A 23,735-nucleotide genomic window follows, 5' to 3' on the forward strand; every position below is an offset into this window, starting at 1 on the left:
TTTTTATTGTGGGGCAATGAGGGTTAAGTGACTTGCCCAGGGTCACAGAGCTAGTAAGTGTCAAGTGTGAGGTCAGATTTGAACTCAGGTCCTCCTGAATCCAGGGCTGGTGCTTTATCCACTGCGCCATCTAGCTGCCCCAATAAACGGAATTTCAAATATAGGCAATATGACAACTTGTCAGAGATGGTGTCACAGGTACTATACAGGTACAAGTTGAGATTCTGTGACTTTTTCACAGTGTGTAACATGTTATGCCTTATTTGATGTGTATTTTGGTCACCATTCACAAAGAGTGTAACATTACTGACAGTACTGTGGTCTACCCAATGAGCTAATACCCCGACCCACTATCCCATCTATTGAGAGTGGCTTTAATGCCAGCATTCTGAGTTTAGGGTTTGATACTGAGACAAAATGAGGCACTTGAGTCACTGAACAGTTTGAAAAGGGAGGTTTACTTTGCCCAAATACAGCAGGGATACACAATAAAGATCCAGTGGTCCTTAGCTGCTGTGGATGTCTGCCCATATAGAAATGAGTCTGGTCATCAGGACAGAAGATGGGGAAGGACAGGGCAATTTGCATGGTTTTCAGAAAACAAGTTGCTTAATTTCTCCAGGTTTCATATGAAAAAGGAGGGGTTAACTAGATCATCTCTAAATCTATAAACTGAACTTCCTGACCACCCCAGCCAAAAGGCAAAGATTGAGGCCTCCAGCATGTTCCTGTGAGGAATGTTGTTAATCCTTTACAAGTGGAAAGGATTGAACAGTAGAAACTGAGACCCAGAGAAGGCTCAGCTATATTTCTTTTCTTTTCTTTTTTTTAAGTGAGGCAATTGGGGTTAAGTGACTTGCCCAGGGTCACACAGCTAGTAAGTATCAAGTGTCTGAGGCAGGATTTGAACTCAGGTCCTTCTGACTCCAGGGCCAGTGCTCTATCCACTGCACCACCTAGCCATCCCTCAGCTGTATTTCTACGAAAGTAACAGTACTTAAAGATCACTCATGTCAGCTAGGTAGTGTAGTGGATAAAGCACCAGTCCAGGATTCAGGAGGACCTGAGTTCAAATCCAGCCTCAGACACTTGACACTTACTTAGCTGTGTGACCCTGGGCAAATCACTTAACCCTCATTGCCCTACAAAACCAAAACCAAAACCAAACAAAAAAAGATCACTCATGAACAATCAAATAATCTGTGGACATATATCAGAGATTGGAGATAGGAAGCTACTTATTAAAGATCCGATTTCTTTTTTTTTTTTTATTGCGGGGCAATGGGGGTTAAGTGACTTGCCCAGGGTCACACAGCTAGTAAGTGTCAAGTGTCTGAGGCTGGATTTGAACTCAGGTCCTCCTGAATCCAGGGTTGATGCTTTATCCACTGCGCCACCTAGCCGCCCCCCTTATTTCTTTTATAGTCCCAGATTTTAATACCTACCTATATGGTGGGTATAATGTACCCATATGAAAGAACAAAAGGCCGCTATTCAAAATGGTGAGTTAAAAACAGACCAGTTCATCATTCTTGGCTTTGTTGTGTGACAACTGGAGTGACGCCCCCTGCTGGAGAGATACTGTAGGAAAGCTCCTCCAAGAGGGGAAGGCATCTGAGGGCAAGCCATGCAGCTTGGAAGGTTAGTTCCTTGGTGTCAGGAAGTGACGTTTGCTAGTGGGTACTGTCGATCAAAGCTGCCAGCCAATTAGCTTGAAGCCATGTGTGCATGTGGATGGGATGTTTCCGGTTTTCACAGGAGACTTCTGGGAGGAAGAAGGGGTGAGGCTCTCTCTCTTTCACTAGCACCTCATGGGGAGTGGAATGAGAAATGCTGGCTCCCTGAGATAGGTAGATGTAGGCATCTGGGCCTCTTTCTCTCTCTTCACCAAATTCTTATGCTCCTTAATAAGTGCTTAAAAGTCTAAACTCTTGCTAAAGTTTCTAATTTATCGACTACACTCATTAGATTTTTTTTAGACAGACTAGATAGAATTTACAGACAGCAGCCATTCAGTTGGTCTGATAATTTGATAAAGCCAATGGCTTGTTTTCATGAAGGAGGTTTTTGAATACTTGTATATGTACAAATTCTTCAACAACATGAACCTTAATAAAATAGTTTGTTCAGCAACCACTTGAGTGCTAACTTCCACAGTCTTAAAGACTAGAAATCTCCTATTTTTCTCTTCAAGCTGTGCATTTACCTCCTCTGGGATCTGGTGTGTTTCAGCTGTCACCCAACTTAGCAGCCAAAGCTCCCCCCTCCCCCAGCATCATCCTTGCAAGGTCACTGGGGAGAGAGGAACAGTGGTTTGATTTGAGACCCTCTTCCTCTGTCCTTTCACTCTCCTCCCCTACCCCCACTAAGGTCCTGTTGGTGGGAAGGAACACAGAGAAACATCAGATCAAAGATTCAGAGTAGAAAGGAACCTTATGTCATTTAGCACAATCCCCCTCACTCTACAGACGAGGAAACAAGCTCCTAGAGTTTATGTTATTTCCCCTAGATCACAGAGCCAAGATCTGAATCCAGGTCCTCTGACTCCAAAGTAAGCATTCTCAGACTCCTGGGTCTAGCTGGTTATGGGCTCATAAGTAACCCCAGTGGTTTTGGACTTGTTGGGGTCAGAGAAAACAGAAAGTGAAGGGGGATGTGCAGGAGTGGGGTGAGAGACTGGATGCTCCCTCTTCAACACGTCTGGAAGGATAAAAGAGTCTCCACAGAGTTGTGTGATCCTGGGCCAGGGGTTACTGGAGTGGAAGAGCCATTCATGTGCATGTGTTTGTATGTTTGCAGAGTGTCCTTGAAACAAGGAAGGTCTGTGTCTGTGGAGGGAGTCATCTCCACTTGGGGTTCCAGTCTGCATTGTTATGAGATGCGGAGTGGGGGAAAACAATTCAACAAGTCAGATTCCCCCACCCTACCCATGTGGTTCAAAGAAACTCACTTCACAGGTTTGGAAGGGGGGTGGGGATTTCCTATGCCAGGACTGTAGAGAGCTGTCAGCAAATGGGGTATCTCCTGGGGTGGAGGTGGGGGGTTATATGGTGGGATCAGATTGTCCAAAGCTTATCTGGCAAGGCAACTGGTGTTGCAGTGTATAGGATCAGGAAAACCTGAGCTCAAATTTGGCCTCAGACACTTACTAGCTGTGTGACCCTGGACAAGTCACTTAACCCTGTTTGCCTCAGTTTCCTCATCTGTAAAATGAGCTGGAGAAAGAAATGGCCAACCACTCCAGTATCTCTGCCAAGAAAACCCCAAATGGGGACATGAAGAGTATGACAGGACTAAAAAACAACCACAAAGGGGCAGCTAGGTGGTACAGTGGATAGAGCACTGGCTCTGGATTCAGGAGGACCTGAGTTCAAATCCGGCCCCAGACACTTTACACACTAGCTCTGTGACCCTAGGCAAGTCACTTAACCCCAACTGCCTCAAAAAAACCCCACAAAAACAAAAAAAAGACATAAAATAACCACAAAAATCCATGATGCAGGAGAGGGAGAGGGACCTAGGCCTATTCCATGTTGTCAGTAGTGAGAAAGAAGGAAAGTCCTAACAGACCATCGCAGCAGACATCAACGGCATAGCCTTACTCTCTCACACATGAAAATTTCAATGTAGGCAACTATAAAGAAATCAGTTAGATATGGCTAGAATTAATGCCAAAAGACATACAGGTCCCTGCAGGGTGCCCACGTGAAGAGGGGTTGTGGGAAGGGCACTGAATTTAGAACCAGATAAATCTAGTACTGCTGTTTGCTATCTGTATGAAATTGTTGAGGGCGCAGAGCGCCCCAGAAGTTCTTTGGGGTACATCAAGGAATCTTCTTGAGAAACTAAACCAGAGGACAGATATGCCTAGAGAGATAAGCGGAACCAAATGGGACCTTCACCCTTCATTCTGATCTCCCTTACCCCTGGGGAGATAACTTTGGGTGTGACTGTGGCCTTTGTGTCCTGAAGAGAGAGATGGCTTGAGAGATCCGTAGTCATCCCTTACCCAATTCCACTTCCCCCATAACAAAATTAAACAAGTTGCTTAATATCTCCAGGTTTCAGTTTCCTTATATGAAAAAGGAGGGGTTAACCAGATCATCTCTAAATCTATAAACTGAACTTCCTGACTACTCCAGCCAAAAGGCAAAGATTGAGCCCTCCAGGGGCTGCTTTGCCTCCTTTTTGTTGTTGCTCAGTCACGGAACTGTTGTTGTTGAGTCATTTTCAGTCATGTCCAACACTTCATGACCCCATTTGGGATTTTCTTGGCAGAAATACCGGAGTGGTTTGCCATTTCTTTCTCCAGCTCATTTTGCAGATGAGGAAACTGAGACAAACAGGGTCAAATGACTTGCCTAGGGTCACACATCTAGTACGCGTCTGAGGCCAGATTTGAACTCAGGAAGATGAGTCTTCTTGACTCCAGACCCAGCACTCTGTCCTCTGTGCCTTTTTGCCTCCTTTTTAGGGAAAGCTAATCCATGGTGCACTGGGCAAGGTCCTGGATTGTGCTATGTCTGCCCTGCCAAATCATCCCCTCCCAGATTCACTCATTCCTCCTTGCCCCTCCTTTTCTCAAACAAGTAGACTCTGGGTCCAGTAAAAGTGTCTATTTTTGGAGGTGGACAGGGGAAGAAAGGATTGCATTTAGTCTCTGTCCAGCACTAGAGGGCTCCTGATGCTAGAAGGCCCCCTTCTCCCAAAATCATTTCAGTATGTGCAATTTGGCATCCAGGAGAGGGGGTCTCTTGAGATTTGAGGGGAAAAAAATCTGACACTCCCCCCTCAGTTGCCTCATTCCATCTTCCATAAGTTTCACTTCCCCAAGTGGTTCTTGTTATGGGCCCAGAGCACCCCAGAAATTCTCTGGGGCACATCAAGGAACCTTCTTGAGAAGCTAAACCAAAGGACAGACACTCCTAAAGAGATAAGTGGAACCAGATCGGACTGAGCTAGCTCTCAGGACCTCTCCACACTTCATTCTAGTCTCCCTCAACCCTGGGGAGATAAGATTAGGCGTGGCTGCTGCCTTTGTGTCCTGAGGAGATGGCTTGAGATCTGCAGCCACCTCTCACCCAACTCATCCATCCAGCCACCACCAGTGGGGTATGGCCCTCCCTCACTAAGGGAACTTTCCACAGTCACATAGTCACCCCAATCAGTCCTCTATAAAAGTACCTGCCTGTCTCCTGCCTTGAAGAGATTGGTATCTCAGAGCCACCACACTCTGCCTTGCCTTTCTCCCCATGAGAAGTCCAAGGATTTCTTCATGGTTTCCCTTCCTTCCCTTCCTCCAGCCCCTGAAATAAACTACTGTCTTATTCTAATTGCTTTTGTGTGCAAGAGGGTGTAATTCTTTAAAGAGGGAATCCTAAGGACCCAGACCCCTATCCCCATTTTTTTCCCTTTGCATAAAGACTCCTTGGTTCCCACACTGTTCCCATCATTTATGCTCTCTGAGGTCCCCTTGGAGAGAGGGGTCATATGGGGATCCTGGGGGATAGTGGCTCTGGAAAGATGGGACAGGCAAAAAGAAGACTCCAAGGACTTCTCCACCTACTTCTGACAACCCATTTAACTTTCCTGTCTTCACATGGTCTGGAACGGGTCTGAACTGGCCCCCAGGAAATGTCCTTTGTTCCTACCATTCTTTTTTTTCTTTTGTCCTCAACATTCTTGACCTCCCATCTCCCCCCAGGAATTAGGAGTCGCTAGGTGGGGGGAAGAAAAGGCATCTTGCCTGGTTTTCAAGAAGGCCCTATCATCTGTCCAATGGAAGCGCCCCAGATCTGAAGCTGGTGCTGATACCTAGAGACTCAAGCTGAGAGACAAAGACAGGGAGATAGAGACTAAGAGAGAGTAAGATATACATACTCCCCTTTCCAAGGGGAGAGAACAAACACAGAATGACCAGGAGGAGGGGGTTGAGAAAGGGTTGTGTTAATTGGGCGTGTAGGCTGGATGTGTATCCTTCCCGTCGGGCCACCCTGTTCCCAGTTCCAATTATACTCCGACCCTCCGGGAGCTGAGTAACTCGGAATTCATTAATGGGATAGTCAAATGGCTTTTCAGGAGCGGTTCCTCTAAATTCTTCCAATCCTGCTTTCTCCTCTGCTCCGAAGAAGGCAGGGCTCCCCGAATCAGATCTTCTCTGCCTCTCCAAAGTGCCATCCATCAGAGAAAGTGACCAGGGCGGGGGTGTGGGGAGGCAAGGAATAACGAGAATTTTGGCAGGAGAGAAAGGAGAAGAAAGAGAGGGAAAAGACTGTGAGCTCCTGGAGGGCAGGGCCGTCTTTGGCCATTCTTTGTATCTAGGTGCTTAGCACGGTGACTGACACGTAGTAAGCGCTTAATAAATGTTTATTGACTGGATGACTGACTGAAACGAAGAAGAGCGAGGGAGGAGAGAGGAGGAAGAGGAGAAAGAGTGGGAGCAATGAAAGAGAAGAGGAGATGGGGAGAGGAAGATTGAATTTGGGAAGGATGAAAGAGAGAATGGATGAAGGGAGGGAGAGGAAGAGGAGGGAGGGAGGGAGAAGAACTGGGGGGTGGGGGTTAGAAAATCGAAGAGAGGAAGGGAAGGATTCCAGGAAGGGGCGGGGGGAGGGGAGGGGAGGGAAGAAGAGAGGAGGGGGAGGAGCCCGGCTACGGGGTCCAGCTCTCCTGGCTATCCCGCCCAGGCTCAGTGTTCCTCTATAAAAACCCCGGGACAGAAACATGACTGCAGGACAGACAGCGGCTCATTCTTGGCCAGACACGTGGCCAAGCGGACAGACAGCCAAACGGACAGACAGCTGGGTGGCAAAGGATGATTTCGTTCCTAATGTTGCTGACCCTCACGTTGGCTCAGCCAGTGGCCCCAGGTAATTTAGCCTTTCTCCCCTCCCCTCCCCACCTTTTGCCCCCTCCCGCCCCCAGTCGGGGACCCCATCCTCCATCTCGGATCTATTCCCGGGACAGAACCCTTTGCCCCGTCAGCTGGGTGGGTGGGTAAGAGGAATCCACTGGCTTGGGAGCACAGGAAAAGTGGGAATAAAGAGATAGATAGATGATAGATAGATGGATAGAAAGATAGAAAGATAGATAGATAGATAGATAGATAGATAGATAGATAGATAGATAGATAGATAGATAGATAGATAGATAGGGATAGATGATAGATGAGATTAGATAGATTGGATATGATACATAGATGTGATAGATATGATAAAGAGACAGAAGACAAAGACAATAGACAGAGATAGATATTGGCAGGTAGATAAAAAAGAGAAACAAAACAACAGGTGGAGATAGAGGTAGAAAGGAGGAAAAATGCAAGAGACAAGATAACCATAGGCAGAGAAAACTGAGACAGAAAACAACATACAGACGGTGATAGACATATGCTAGAAGGGAAATATTGGAGAAGAGAGATACTGAGAGATAGTTAAAATGGACAGAGACAGAAACGGATATAAAGAGACAGACACTAGGATAGATAAAGAAAAACAGACCGAAAAAGAGAAATAACAGACAAAAAGAAATAACAGAGACATAGACCGAGAAAAAAAAAAGAAGAAAGCTTGAAACAGAGGGAAAAGACACGCAGAGAGACAGAGGTGAGAAGATAAAAACAACAAAAAGATGTAGATAGAAACACAGTTGGAGGTAGAGAAAGAGACGGAGCAGAGATAAAGAGATGAAGACAGGGGCACAAAGTAAAGAGAGACAGAGGGGAAATCAGGCAGAAACAGAAACAGACTGAAAAAGACAAACAGTGATTTACAGAGACAGAGATAGACAGAAAACTGAGAACGGAGCGACGCGGAGAGAGAACAGAGCTAGAAGAGCGAGCAAGTTTCTTGCGTCCCAGGCCACCACCGTGCCTTTGCAGCTCTCCCTGTCGGTGCTTGTTACCCCTGCACCCTTCTTCTTCTGGGGTCTGCTGAGGCGGACTGAGTTCTTATTTGTGTCTCTATGTCACTACTCCCCTAAATGCATCAGGGTCTCTAGAACACTAGGTTGGTCTGTGATGAGGTGGGAGATGGGCCCCGTGAAGGGAGAGGGTGGACCCTCCACGGTTGGTTTGCGGGTCTCCTGGCAATGTGACCCTCCCAGTACTGACCTGGGGCTCTCCTTCCCGGGGGGAAGGGTGTCTCCTGAAGGACAGCTGAGCTCCGCTCCCTGCGGTACCAGCCAGCTAGCTTCTCTGGGAGGGGGGGTGGGGGTGGGGAGGTGCGGTCCCAGGAACTCAGAGGTCCTGGCTCAGCCGGTCTTTCCAGCCGGGGTGATTTTCGTTTAAAGATTAATAGCGAGGCAAGGTTCTTAATTATCGGGTTAAGTGTTAATATTTGATAAGAAGCCAGGATCCACACAGCTTGGAGGGCCGGAAGGGGCATTATCGCGTGCCCTGAGTCGGCTCCTGTCCCAACCCATCTCCCCAACTCTTGCCTCACAGCACACGTTTCTCCTGAAGAGAAAAGTTCAGGGAAACAGGTCTCCCTCCCTCTTTCACCTGCAGGCAGTCCTTACCTTCTCCAAACCCCTCCCCAATAGTCTTTCAGGGAAAGTTGAGATTCCCAGGCAGCAATATATAGTAGAAGGAACACCAGAATTGGAGCCAGAAAAATTGAGTGTGCCACCTCTGACAATGACTAATTTTGTGACCTTGCACAAGTCACTTAACCTCTCTGAACCTCATTTACTTCTTTTGTAAAGAGAATCACAGTACTGGCACTTTTTACCTCACAGGAGCCGGCTCCCTATATATGATTTGGGAGCTTTATTACCGGAGACTCTGGCCAAGGTTTTCCTTTAAACTTTTCAATAAGGTTTTCCCCTCCTGTAGTTCTCCATGTCTCCCATCTGGGCAATGGAATGGGTGGGGATTGGGGGTGGGAATCATTCTCCTGGTTGTTAAGTGGTTAAATGCTAGCAGCATCACAGAATTAGCATCTCCTCTATCTCCTTCATTCTTCCTTTCTATCACAGTCAGTAGAAGGGCCAGTGCATGCTGGGCCTGGGGAGGCCTGTGTCTGTGTGGGGGTGGGGGCGGGGAGGACAAGGGTGGAGAGAGAATTAGGACTGAGAGGGACAGCACTCTCGTAGCTGGGAGGGAAGTTGGCTGGTATTGGGTTAGGCATCAATCAGCTTTCCTGCATCTCTCTGCCCTCTTTTCCTTGTGGGTTGAGGCAAGTGAAGATGAAAATTCATTGACACAATGACTGTAGGATGCTCTCTTTCTCACTCCTTTTCTCTTTTCCCCTATGTTTCCCATCAACCCCACAATATACACGTCCACACATCCTTACTCACATACTCCCATACTCACATACAAGATAGAGCTTTTACCTACATCTCAGAGAACCCTGGGTTGGATTCTTACGACCCACACCTTCCTTCATCCCTCCCAAATATCTAGTCTTATTTCCGCTCAACAACTCACCAACAAGGCTACCACTTCCCACCACCTCCAGAGCTTCAGAGTTCAGGTTGGATACCTGCATGGGTGTTTTGGGTTTTCATGCACATTTTTCCTTCGAAAGTTTCATGGCCCTTTGGAGGGGCAACCAGGGGCCCTCCTCCCCAATTTGTGGAGGGAAGAAACTGAAGCCTGGAGAGAGGCTAAATTGTTCCCCTCTAAATGTTGGTTTAGATCGGGAAAAAGAAGAATGGAGTTATAGGTGGGGCTCATACTCTATTCTATGCCCAGACCCCTGTTGAGGAGAAGCTGAGACTTTGCTCGGAAATGTGGGCTTTGCTGAGCTGCAGTTCAGGAACCCAGGGGGTGGAGAGAGGAATGGAGGAGGAGAGGAGTCGATGGGCAAGGTCCACAGGGACACTTTTACTGGGCTCTCGATTAGCATGTGAGCTGAGTGGGACACAGAGCCTCTGGAGTGGAATTGGAATGGAGAGTGTACAAATACCCCCAGACTTCTGATCCCATCCCTTCTTGGGGCAGATGGACAAAGCCCTGGGGACAAGGAATGGAATGTTAGCAACCCTCTCTCGAACTGAGCTTAAGTGCTTCTCATGGGATGTTGGGGGGGGAGATGTTGGCAAGGTTGGGGTTCAGAGACAGTAAAATTGGAGGAAAGTTGGAGAGACTAAACTGGTGCACCCTGAAGCCTAGGGCACCACTGTCCTTCATCTGAGACTCAGTTCTGTCCACTCTCACCAACCAGCACCTTAACTGTTCCCTCTCACTCCACACCCTCCTTCACCCACACCCCACACTCGAGGTCCTGGCCTCTTTCAACACTATTGTTTCCCTGGCTCACTTCCTTTTGAGATGAGTAAGTAAAAGCATACAACAGTTCAAAAGTCAATATGATTAAGAACAGAGCAGAGGTCATGGCTAGACACCAGGGGAATCTGGAGAGAACAAATTCCTAATGATGGCCCTTCTCCCAGGGATGGGAAGTGGTGTGTAGCTCCCAGTTCATTCCTAACCATGACCAGTCTGGATGTTCTGGAAGAGGAGGGCTGAGACCCGCCCCCCTTTCTTGTTTTTCCTTCCCCCCCTATTTACTATTTTACTGACTCCCTTTGTTTTTATACCATAATTGTTTCCCAATATATCCCACAACCACTACTGAATAATCTCTTGTAATAAGGAAAAACAGTTAAGCAAAAAGGGGGAAGAATTTGGAGTTAGAGATGCTGGGCTTGAATCTTGTCTCTGCCACTTGACTCCTCTGGGCCTCATTTTCTCATCTCTAAGATGAAGGGATTGAACTAAAGATCTTCTCAGGTCCCTTCCAATTCTAAATTTTAAGCTATAACTCTATGCTCAACTGACAACAGGCAGAGGAGCAAAACATCTGTTTGCGAGATAGATATGGAAAAGTTGTCATGGCCAACCCAAACTCCAGGTTATGCTACATGAAGTCTCCTTCCCATGACCTTGCCACATGAGCATCTAATACCCTTGTGCCAACCCTTACTGAAGTGGAAAGAGAAATAAACTTGGAAACAGGTCAGGCCCAGGCTCTGAGAAGAGAAGCAGAGGATAGTTTTTTATTAGAAGTCCCTGCTTTCTGGACCAGCCCAATTTTCTCTTCACTCCCAGTGATTCATAGATTCATAAATCTGTCAGGGAAGACAGCCCACATGATCACAGACACAGAGCTAGGAGGGCTCAAGGAATGAAGCAGCAGTCCTGGGGAGGGTAAGAGGTGAGAGTGGACTTGGCACCATAAAGAGGAGAGCTTGGCCAAGAATTTACTTTAATAACACAGTGTGGGGAGGAGGGGGGGGGCAAGAGCAGCTTCAGGGACTTGTGTTAGCTTTCCATCATCTCAAATAAACTCACATGGCTGAGCCAGCAAATCTGATTGAAAAGGAAGGGGGTGGCCCCTGCAAAGTTAATCCTCTTTAACAGAGCATACCTAATGGCCAAAAGACAGAATTTAATGTCCTAGGGGATCTGGTTGGTGGATGGGGGTTGAGGTCGAGGCTCACATGATCTGAAGGTCTTTATGCAACAAATATACATATATTTTAGGATGGGTTGGGAGAGGGGGAGAGATGATGGTACATGAACTAGAATCTGTTCTGTTTCTCTTTCCTCCTTTGCCCTCTGGGAGTTGAAGGACAGCACCTGGGGGGCTGGTCCATAAGGTCTGTCCATGCATCTCTGCATCTGTCCATCAGTACACTGGGATGGGAGTGTTCTCAGGAAACTGGAAATCTCTGAGGATGATGTAATGATGTGAGTGAATGAAAGGAACAAAACCAGGAGGGGACAGAAATAGAACAGGGGTGGAGGATAATCTTTCTCTGGATATAGAGTATGTGAAGATAAGAATGGAAGGTGAATTAGAGGGAGAACCCCAGGACTGGAAGTACATATTTTATTGTGTAAATGATAAAGAGGAAAACCAATGAAAGTTTTTTGAGTAGGGAACTTTTGTGATCAGGAAGGTGAATAAAGAAGATGACTCAGGAAGCTGGACCAAAAGTGAATTTGAAAACAGGGAACAAAAACACCAAATAGGAGGCTATTACAATAGTGTGGGAAGGAAAGGTTGAGGAAAGGTTATAGGAGTGGGGATAAGAGGGTAGAGATATTATCTAGGTGAAATTGATAGATGACTGGATGGGAAAGAGGGGCAGGACTGTAAAAGAAGAGGAAGGGGAAGAGCTCTCTCTGAGGTTGCTAGTCTGATGGTGATGCCATCATCAGAAAATAAAGGGAGTTCAGAGGAGGGGAAAGTTTGGGGAAGAAGGTGATAATTTTCATTTGGAATGTAATGAGTTTGAGATTTCAGTAGGAATCTAGTTGGAAATGTCCAGGAGGCAACTGGAGCTATGGAACTGATATCTTAAGGACACATAATTTGGGGGCATCATTTGCGTAGAGGTTATAGATAAGTGAAGCTATGAGAATTATTATGGGGAAATAGATGGGCGTTTGGGATAGGGGTAGGGGTTCTTAGGAATTCCTCTTTAAAGAATTACACCCTCTTGCACACAAATCCAATTAGAATAAAATAAGTTTATTTAGGGGCTAGGGAAAGGAAACCAAGAGAGAAATCCTTGGACTTCTTCTCATGGGGAGAAGACATGGCACAGAGGCAAGGCTCTGAGAAACCTATCTCCTCAAGCAGGAGACCAGCAGATACTTTTATAGAGGACTGATGGGGGTGATCATCTGACTGTGGAAAGTTCCCTTATTGGGGGAGGAACATCCCCCACTGGTGGTGGCTGAGGGAGTTGGGTGAGGGGTGGCTGTGGATCTCTCAAGCATCTCTGTCCCCGCCATGCTACAAAAGCAGCAGCCACACTAATCATATTTCCCCAAGGGGTGAGGGAGACTGGAATGAAGGGTGGCGGTCCTGGAGCTAACAGTCCTGATCCAGTGCCGCGTATCTCTTTATGTGTGGTCTGTCCCTTTGGTTTAGTTCCTCAAGGAGAGGTTCTTTAGATTTACCCCAGAGAATTTCTGGGGCACACTAGGCCTATAACCAAGACTGATTGTGATCACAGAGAGACAGTACAGTGAGGAGGGAAGTCAAGGACAGGACTTTGGTGGACATTCAACCTAAAGGGATGTGAGGAAGATCTGGAGCCTGCAAAGGAGCAGCAGTGAGAGATAGAGACAGACCCCCAAGGTTCATATCATGAAACCTTTCCATTCTCCCCCACATCCACTCCACCCCCCACCTGTACCCATTCCCTCTGACTGACACTGTGTTCTTCTCTTTCCCAGATGAGCATCATTGGTGCTATGAATCCCCAGCCAAGAATATGCCATGTTATAGTGAGTTGGGGGACTTCAGAGTCCATTCCTCCTTTCCAACACAGGCAGTCCACCCACCTTTCAATAATCCAACATGGCTATCTGGGGTCGCAGCAACTGAGCAAGTCATTTCACCTCTGTCTTGGTTTTCTCATCTGTAAAATGGGGGTGTTAATACTAACACCTTCATCCCAGGGTCGTTGTGATAATAAAATGAGATAATAATTGTGAAGTACTTTGCACAACTTAAAGTGTTATATAAATGCTAACCACTGTATTTGTGGAGAGTGTCAGCTTTCCTGAATCTTTGGATGGAATGATCTCCTTTGTAGGCTACCTCTGACCAATATCAAATCATGGCTCATTCCCCCCCATCCCTCTCAGCATACTCTTGGTTCTATTCCTACAACCACTCAGGGTTGAGAATGAAGACATTTCTGAATCAGTCAAATAACATCTGGCCTTTCTCTCTTATAAGAGATAAAGATGGGGCCAGCTAGGTGGTGCAGTGGCAAGAGCACCAGGCCCTGGATTCAGGAGGACTGAGTTCAAATATCGGGCCTCAGACACTTAAACACTACTAGCTGTGTGACCCTGGGCAAGTCACTTAACCCCAATTGCCCCGCAAAAAAAAAAAAGAGATAAAGCTACTAAAATAAAAACAAAGCAAGCACAAGCAAGCACAAGCAAGCACAAGCAAGCAAAAATAGCCAGTGATAAACTATAAAAACTAAGCAGAAAGCAGTTTGAGGATTCTCCGATGTTTCAGAGAATTGCAAGCTAACTGTATTCCACTGAGGACTTTCCCTCGATGCTTTTAATCTCATTCTTTCTTCTCATTCACTAGCCCAGCAGGTACAGGTTCAGCCAATTCTATTTTATAAGAGAAGAGGTAAGTGGGAGTCTTGGGAGACTAACCCAACAGGAAAATAACATTCTCTCAAATATTTATGTAACAGCTATTATGTGCTTAGCTTTATATTAATCAATCCATCAATCAGTAAACATATGTTAAATATCAGTCAGATGCTAGGAACTCTGCTTAGTGCTAGAGATACAAAGAAAAAAAAATTAAACAATTCCCTGCCCTCAAGGAGCTTACATTCTAGTCAGGAGACTATGTGTATGTATACAGGGTGTTGCAAAAGTCTTGGTGCATTGTTAAGCTTATAGCTTATAAATTCACTTAGACTTCTGGGACACTATGTATAAGTGAATGCAAAATAAATGCAAAGTAGTTTAGGGAGAGCACATACTAGGAGCTGCAGGGATCTTGAAAGGCTTGTGTAGAAAGTGCTACTTGAGCTACATCTTGAAGGATATATGGGATTCTATGAGAGAAGGATGAGAAAGAAGTGCATTTGAGGTGGGGGAGGGGATGGAGGTGAGTCAGTGAAAAATCACAGTACTGGCCTCTGTAAGTGAAAGACAGGATTACACAAGATATACCCATCAATGAGGAATCTTCTCCCACCCCAAACCCCTTTGCTGGAACTGAGATCTGACAGCAGTCTCTCCTCTCCTTTCTAAATCTTTAGGTCCAAGCAACTGGACTGGGAGCTGCCAGCACAAACGACAATCCCCAATTAACATTGACACTAAAGCAACCAAGAAAAGCTCTTCACTGGTCCCTTTCAGCTTCACCAACTATGACAAGAAGGAGGAACGGGAAATTAAGAACAATGGGCACACAAGTCAGTCTTTTCTCAGTGTTATGGGGAAGGGCTGGGGGAACGGCATTACTCTTTTGTCCCCTCCAGCAAAGTCAGCATCTCTTGGTACCTGGGAACCACCTAGAAAGGGAGGGAGAAGAAGGAAACTGGTAGCTTCCACTGCATCTTCTTCTACTCCTCTCCTTATTACTCTGTTCTCCTCCGTTTTATTCTGTTCCATTCCAACTTACTCAAGTCCACATCACCACATTCTATTCCTTCTTTTCTACTCTATTCCATCTTTCTCAATTCTATTCCATCTCACTCTATTCCATTTCTCCTCCATCCTGTTTCATTCCATTCCATCTGACTCCATTCCACCACATTTTTTTCTCTCTCATTCTACTTCACTCTACTCCATCTTTCTCCACTCTACTCCATCTTGATCTACTCCATGGTCTCCATCCTTTTTCATCCCATTTCTTTACTCCATTCTACAATATTCTCTTCTTTCTTATTCCACTCCATCTAACCCAGCTTTCTTTACTCCACTCCAGACCACTCTACTCTATCTTTCTCCACTCAACTCCATCTCACTCCATTCCATTATTATTTGCTTTGTTCACACTTGGTTTACATTCAGAGAATGAATACTCTCCATGTTCTGACAGTTCCTCTTTGTAAAACACTTTACAAATGAGCAGGAAAAAGTAAGTGATAATCTGCTCTTAGCTTTTGTTGAGTTCAGATATAGGAATGAGCCAGGGAGGGTTCTATCTCATAGGTGTTTATTAAGGTGAGCTTTTCATGCTGACCCTGAAAAATGGAAATGCCTGTTCATTCAGGTGAAGGGGAAAAATAAAAGGAAAGCTTCTGGTGCAGGGCGCGGAGGAAGTTGACCAGGATGATGACTCATAAGGTGGCATGAAGCACCTTAGATGGTGGATCCCAGAGGACCTCATAGACCCTCATCCTCTTTTTTCCTCCTCCTCTTGTCCCACCAAGTGGAAGTAAAGCTAGTGACTCAATCAAGATCTCTGGAGGTGGCCTGAATGAGACTTACAAGGCATTGATTCCATCTGCACTGGTCAAACAGTCTTGACCAGGGCCTCCTGAACACACTATCAATGGGGCAGTCCTATTGCCAAGGAGGTGGAGGGTTTCATTCCTTCCAAGGTTTGGAGAGCTGCAATCCCATTCCCGTGTTTGTTCCCCTCCCAACAGGGGTAGTACCTGGGGTCCCTGGAATTTGGCTTAGATCATAGAATGATAAAACATGAAAGTTGGAAGGGATCTTAGAGGGCTATCCTCATTCTTTTATATATATGAGGAAAATTGAGACCCAGAGAGGTAAATGACTTGCTCATTGTCATCTGAGGAGCAAAGATTAGTACCCAGATATCAGAGACATAGCTTCTGCCCCTATCTTCCTTTCCAATCTCCCCTTTGGGGCCATAAATGAAAATCCTCTCACCCCACACCACACAACCCTCAGCTCCCTGTTCTGATCTCACTACCCCTCCTTTACTCATGGACACAGTAGAAAGTACACTACATTTGGGGTCAAAGAACTTGGATTCAAATCCTACCTGTCTCTATCTATGTGACCTTAGGCAAGTCACTTCACCTCTCTAGGTTTCCTCGGTTTTCTTATTTGTAAAATATGGGTGAGCATCACCCAAAGATGTCATTGGTCTTCTTAAACATGAAGGATGAACAACAACCACAACAACAACATGAGGGAATTGGACTACATGTCCTCTAATGTCCCTTCTAGCTCTAAATTTATGATCTTTTTATTTCATAATTTATTTCATCTCTCTGGGCCTCCATTTCCTTATCAGTTTCCTCTAAATCCATGATCCTATAGTCCTCAGCCCCAAACTCAGAGACCACTAGGGCTTGAGGAAAGGGCTCTGGGGGAGATCTAGGACATAACTAAAATGGAGGTGCCCATTCTAACCCCCTTTTTCTCCTTTTTTTTCGCCCCAGATGCACATTGTCCATATCAAGGACAAGTATTATGATGTGTCAGAAGCACTCGATGGGAAAGGAAATGATGAAATTGCTGTGCTGGGATTCCTAATAAAGGTTAGAACTTCCTCCCCATGAACCTGTCCTCTTCCCAACCTTACCTACCTGCCTTTCCCTTTTTCTTCTCTCCCCCTCCAACCACCAGAGGACTAAGAATTGCAGTAAGAGGGACTATCTCTGTATTTCCTTCCCTCAGACACTCTCCCTTAATCTCTCTTGATCTTTCACTCAGTCCCCCTCTAGGTCTCTCTGTCTCCCTCTGTCTCTCCCCTTGCCCTCTCCTCTCCTCCAGGCATGGAAGAAGAAGGGTCAAGCTCAAGACAGAGGACAGGGACACCTTCCTCCTGCTAATAAACCTGAACACTATTCAGCATCTCACTCACTTATGAATTAAATAAGGGGTGCCCTGAGACTGAGTTTAAGAGACTAAATGCGGGGGGCGGCTAGGTGGCGCAGTGGATAGAGCACCGGCCCTGGATTCAGGAGGACCTGAGTTCAAATCCGACCTCAGACACTTAACACTCACTAGCTGTGTGACCCTGGGCAAGTCACTTAACCCCAATTGCCTCACTAAAAAAAAAAAAAAAGAGAGAGAGAGAGAGAGACTGACTGCAAAGATGCCTCTCATCCTCCTCCTTCTGATCCAAGGGTCACTCCTTAGCCTGTCTAAACAAGATGGTTTTCTTTCCAGCCTGCAACTGAAAAACATTCCGGCTTCAACACTCTGGTGTCAAAACTGAAGAACATCCAATACAAGTGTGAGCCATGACAAGCACCTACTATGCCCTAGCTAAGGGACCTGGGTGGAAAGAGAATTGATGGTGGGAAAAGGAGCCTGGGGGAGGATAAGTGTGTGTGTGTGTGTGTGTGGGGGGGGAATAGAAGTGAAAAAACCAGATGGGAGAAGCCAAAGAGCAGGACCTTGACATTTAAGCCACTCTGCCCATATCTAAGGTGCTAAAAATGGTTGGTCAAGGAATTTTGGAGGGAGAATGGTTCTGATATTCTGTGGTTAAAATAAAGGTTATGGCTGAAGTGAGTATTGTGATCAAAGGCTCACAGATTGAGGAGTAGGGCTCCTCTGTCTGTAGTCATCAGGAGCAGAACTGTGATAGAAAAGAATTGTCCTTAGGAAGAGATGTGATGGGCAAGACTAAAAGAATAGTTCTGTGGGACTGGAGGGGAAAGGTTACAGGGGAATTTACGTGTCTATGGTAGTTGGGGTAATTCTTAGAGAGCAGACTATGCCCCCCAAAACCTCATGTAACAGGTCATTTGGCCTTTTGTCTCCCTTAGCCCAGTCTGCCTTTCTAGAAGCGTTCAGCCTTTTTGACCTCATCCCAAAAGTTGATAAGTTGAAAAATTACTACCGATACTGGGGCTCCCTCACTACTCCTGAATGCCAAGAGAAGGTCATTTGGACGGTGTTTCATGAACCCATTGAACTCCACAAAGAAGACCAGGTAACTATTCAGGGATCTTCAGCCTTAGACTAGGTCCCCAAGGGGACTGTGGACTAAATGGAAGACTCAAGGCTAGGTGAAAATGGAATCAACATACTGGTCAATTGATCAGCTTTTATTGTGTGCCTACTCTGTCCCCAACCCTGTTATGTACTTTAGGGGTACACAGGAACATAGCACATTCCCTGCCTTCAAAAAACTTGCAGTCTAGTTAGGAAAACCAAACTACAACATATAGAAGTCAGAGAACACTACAAACAATCTGTAGGATTTAAAGCTGGGAGGCTCCTTAGAAAACAGTCTAAGCCCCTGATTTTATAGCTGACAGGACTTGGCCTCTGCTGGATTCAGGTTGAGTGTCTATCATATGAGGACTAGTCTAGTTCAAAGAGCCTCAGCATGCATGGTAGGCTGGCTACCAAATGGTCATCTTGGGGATTCCCTAGTCAGTCTAACAATCTCTAGCCAAGCCCCAACAAGAGAAGCAATGACATGTCCCTTGTACTTTGACTTTCCTCTCATGCCTCCCCTCTTCCAACCATTCTCAAAGCTCGATTCATGTCTACACAGCATTGAGTAAGTCATTTCTAGGGCCATTTTGAGTCACTATTGTCCATAAAGACAATAGAAATTGTTCATGTAACACAAAGAAATAGTGGGTGAGAGGAGAGAGCTGAATTGGATCTGAATGGGGCAAGCTGAAAAAATAGGGAGAAGATAATCCACCCCAAGTTGACCATCACTTTTACTTTCATCTATTCCCCACTCATCTTTTGGAGGTGGGATGGGGAATGAGGGTTAAGCGACTTGTCCAGGGTCACACAGCTAGTGTCAAGTGTCTGAGGCTAGATTTGAACTCAGGTCCTCCTGAATCCAGGGCCAGGTGCTTTACCCACTGCGCCACCTAGCTGCCCCCCTATCCCCACTTCATCTTAATTGTGGAAGGGTCGGGGGTCAAAGAGGTCACCAAGAAATTAATACAAAGACCTCAGCCAAAGAGATTAGGTCTCTCAAGTTTGTAGAGGGATCAATTAACAAACATTTATGGATCACCAATTCTGAGCTACTCCTCCCAGGCTGTAAAAATACAAAGACAAAAAAGAAAATAGTCCCTCTCCTTAAGGACCTTGATTCTATTGGGTGAAAGAGAATATACATGTGTATATACATATATTTTCAAAATAAATAGATTAAATATAAGATAACCTGGGGTAGACATTTAAAGTTCGGGGGGGTGGGGGTTGCTTCTCAAAGAAGGTGATGATTGAGCTGAGCTTCAAAGGAAGGTAGGGAACCTAAGTGACTATTGAAAGGATAGTAAAGTCACCAGGATCTCTGGTCCTTTACAGATCTTGGAATTCTCCAGGAAGCTGTTCTATAATGAGAAGGATGAAGAGAAATTTCCCATCATAGACAACTTCCGGAAAACACAGCAACTAGGGAATCGCCAGGTCTTTACCTCCGGTGTGGGAGTATTATTGCTCCATGCCTGGCCCACGCTTGTGGCCCCTCTGCTGACCTACCTCTTGGCTGTCTTCCTCTACTAAGAGGCCCTGGACTTGGGACCTCTGATCCTTGGACATTTGACTTGCTAGACTCTGGGTTTTCACAAATCTACTGTAAAGGTGTATGTATATATTTTTAGATAAATGTTTCCTCAGAACCTTACTGCTGCCCTTGATTGCCACTATTCCATTACAAGTGTGACATGTCTTATTATCCAACTCAAACCTGTCCCAGTCCTTGCCTTGTTGGAGTGGATGAACCTTAGCCAGAGTTTCTTGTGCCCCAGGCCACCATGCTTACTGGATTTTTAGTCCTCCTGCTCCCAAGCCATATTGTGAAAGATTAAGGTTTATTTTTATGGTTTTCCTCCTACCTGCCCTTTCACCCTATCATTGCCCTGTGCCTCCACCCTTAACTGCTTGGTCCAGCCTGCCTTCTTTTCAGCTGGGTGACAATTAATCCTACTGAAGTATTAACTGATAAGACTCAAAGATCCTTTGCCAGGCATCTTTCCACTTTATCAAGGTCCTTGCGACACCATACAAACCATCAAAACCTAAAGAAATTGATAGAAAAAAAATCAGAAAATTTCACTAGCAAGGGAATCTCCATGATCTAACTCAATGAAACATTTAGCAAATCAATTTCATCCAATCAAACAATAAGCATTTACTCAGCCCCTTAATTACCCTGTACTAGGCACTGTCCTAGGTGCTGGTGATACAAAATCAAACTTGATTATGGGATATATTGCCTATGCATAAGACCACTTCCAAAAACGAAGGATAACATGGGGACAATGCCACTCCCACAATGGTGCCCACACACACACACACCTTTTGAGGCCCCTGGGATGTTAGAATTGAAATGGACCTTAGAGATTGTAGTCCAACACTATCACTTTATAGGAGAGGAAATTGAAGACCACAGAGGAAAATTGACTTATTTGAAGTCACATAGCTGTTTAGAGACAAAGTCTAGACCACAGCTCAGGTCTCCTAATTTCCAGCAACAGTGCAATTCTTTCTTCCTATACCATGATGAGAAGGTTCAGGAAGGGAAGAGAAAGGGAAAGCAGAGAGAGGAGAGGGGAAAATAGTTAACTCATAATAGCTAACACATCAATTTAAGATTTGCACATTTGAGAATCACAACGAACCTATATTGCCATCCCCACTTTACAAATGAGGAAATTGAAGTTTTAAGGTTAAGTGGCTGGTCCAGGGTCACACAGCAACTAGTCAATGTCTAAGGCTGTCTTTGAATTCAGATCACCCTGATGTTAGTCCAGTTTCCTAACCACTGTATACCACCTAGCTTCTTTTGGGGGAGGAGGGCAATGAGGGTTAAGTGACTTGTCCAGGGTCACACACTGTCAAGTGTCTGAGGCTGGATTTGAACTCAGGTCTTCCTGATTCCAGGGCTGGTGCTTTATCCACTGCACCACCCAGCTGCCCCCTACCTAGCTTCTTTTCTTTTCTTTTCTTTTTTAGTGAGGCAATTGGGGTTAAGTGACTTGCCCAGGGTCACACAGCTAGTAAGTGTTAAGTGTCTGAGGCTGGATTTGAACTCAGGTACTCCTGACTCCAGGGCCAGTGCTCTATCCACTGTGCCACCTAGCTGCCCCGACCCTAGCTTCTTTTCAACAGCACAATCAGAGTTTTTATGGATGATAGGGAATTGTCCTTCAAAAAGACCATGGAGGGAACATGTGAGTGATCATTTTTCCTCTTTCCCTAGACCCAGATAATGTTTCAGTTCTTTCTTTCTCTGACAGTGGGACAAAAGACACATAGGGGGTGGGAGGGTAGGCATAGGGAAGAAGCTTGGAATGGAGAATCACAGGATTTAAGTCAACATATGAAAAAGAGAAAGAAGTGAACCCAGGGAAACAAAAGGGCTACAGAGGGAAGGGAAGAAGAAGAAGAAGAAGAAGAAGAAGAAGAAGAAGAAGAAGAAGAAGAAGAAGAAGGAAAACAAAAGACAGAAATTGCCCTTCCCAAACTTGCCTGGATCTCCTGAGGCCACAGGTACACCTTCTCCCCATCAGCTTTTCACCTCCCTGCTTCAGCTTTCTGACCCCCCTCCATACCTGGGCCATCTAGGGAGATCCTCTGAGGGAGCATGGGAAGGGGAGGGCTCTTATTTGGAGCCTAGGTCATAGGAGCCTTTCTGCTCTGGGCTTCAACCAGCCCTGAGGTAGGGGGTTAGAGAGGGAGTGAGAAGTGAGGAATTGGGCTAGTCATACTACACCTGAAATCTTCATTGATGGGGACCACAGCTAAAGAAAGAACTTGACAACCTCATCTGGGTCCTAACGTGACCGAACAGGAAGGACCCAGACTGGAAGGGCCAGGGCTGGAGATGAAGTCATTTAAGAAACATCTGTAAATGTGGGCCAGAGAAGAGAAGACAAGGGGGAAAAGGGGAGAAGTGTCTTCAAATATCTGAAGGGTTGTTTCAGACATGGAAGGGGAATTGATTCTGTTTCACTCTCAAGGGTCATGGGGTGAGGTGGGGTGAAGGGAGACAGGGACAGGTAGGCAGATTTTGGCTTGACAATAAAGAAATTCTAACAACTACAATTAATAAATAATAACAGCTAACATTTCTATAGGGCATACCATATGGCACTGGCTAAGCACCTTATAAATTATTGTCTCATTTGATCCCTCACAACAACCTTTAGAGGTAGATGCTATTATTATCCCCATTTCACCGAGGAACTGAAGCAAAAGGAGTTAAGTGACTTACCCCAGGGTCCCAAAGCTAGTAAATACCTGAGGCAGATTTGAATTTGAGTCATCCTCACTCCAGGCTTGACACTCTAATTGTTTGCCTTACACTGGATTTTAGTTTGGATTTTCTATCTACTTTGTGCCAGGCACTGTGCTGAGTGACTGAACAAACACAGCCCTGCCCCTCAGGGAACTCACCATTCTAACGGGGGAGACAACATGCAAACAACTGTGTGTCCATATAAAATATATAGAAAGTAGATAGAAAGATAATCTCAGAGGGAAGGAATCTCCCTAAGACTTGGGCTCCTCACCTGTAAAACGAGAGGGTTGAACTAGATGATCTCTAAGGCTCTACAGAATCAGAGGATTATGTATGAAACTGCAAGTCTCTATTCCATAGAGCTTGCTTAAAAAAAAAAAAAGTATATAGTACCATCAACCTGTATAGCTTTCAAAGCTGTTCTGCTTCTCAGGTCTCCCCTCTAGTCTTCCTTCTTTTTTTCTCTATATTTTTTGGTGAAAAGTGCCTCAGTGGCCTTTTTTTCCTTTTGTTATGGGCCCAGAGCACCCCAGAAGTTCTCTGGGGTACATCAAAGAAACTTCTCCTTGAGAAACTAAACCAGAGGACAGACACACTTAGAGAGAGAAGTGGAACCAGATCAGACTGAGCCACCCTTCATTCTAGTCTCCCTCAACCCTGGGGAGATCAAATTAGGTGTGGCTGCTGCCTTTGTGTCCTGAGGAGAGAGATGGCTTGAGAGATCCTAGCCACCCCTCACCCAACTCCTCCAGCCACCACCAGTGGGAGATGGTCCTCCTTCACTAGGGAACTTTCGCAGTCAGATGGTCACCCCCATCAGTCCTCTATAAAAGTACCTGCCTGTCTCCTGCTTGAGGAGATTGGTATCTCAGAGCCACACTCTGCCTAGCCCTTTCTCCTCATGAGAAGTCCGAGGATTTCTTTCATGGTTTCCTTCCCTTCCTCAGCCCTGAAATAAACTACTATCTTATTCTAATTGCTTTTGTGTGCAAGAGGGTGTAATTCTTTAAAGAGGAATTCCTAAAGGACCCCAAACCCTTACCCCTACCCCAAACCCCCTTCCCCCATTTT

The 23,735-nt window shown here is 45.7% G+C and overlaps 1 protein-coding gene across 1 annotated transcript; it reads left to right on the forward strand.

The window, feature by feature from the left end:
- The first annotated feature begins 6,715 nt into the window (after positions 1-6,715).
- Positions 6,716-20,045, forward strand: CA4 (carbonic anhydrase 4). Its single transcript, XM_043963016.1, is given in 9 exon segments — positions 6,716-6,869; positions 13,199-13,244; positions 14,762-14,926; positions 15,892-15,951; positions 15,953-16,029; positions 16,871-16,971; positions 17,606-17,672; positions 18,211-18,377; positions 19,727-20,045. Coding segments are annotated over 9 exon segments (936 nt in total). The 5' UTR covers positions 6,716-6,814; the 3' UTR covers positions 19,925-20,045.
- Positions 20,046-23,735: the final 3,690 nt, after the last annotated feature.

Source organism: Dromiciops gliroides, chromosome 4 (genome assembly GCF_019393635.1).
Source record: "Dromiciops gliroides isolate mDroGli1 chromosome 4, mDroGli1.pri, whole genome shotgun sequence".
NCBI lineage: Eukaryota > Metazoa > Chordata > Mammalia > Microbiotheria > Microbiotheriidae > Dromiciops > Dromiciops gliroides.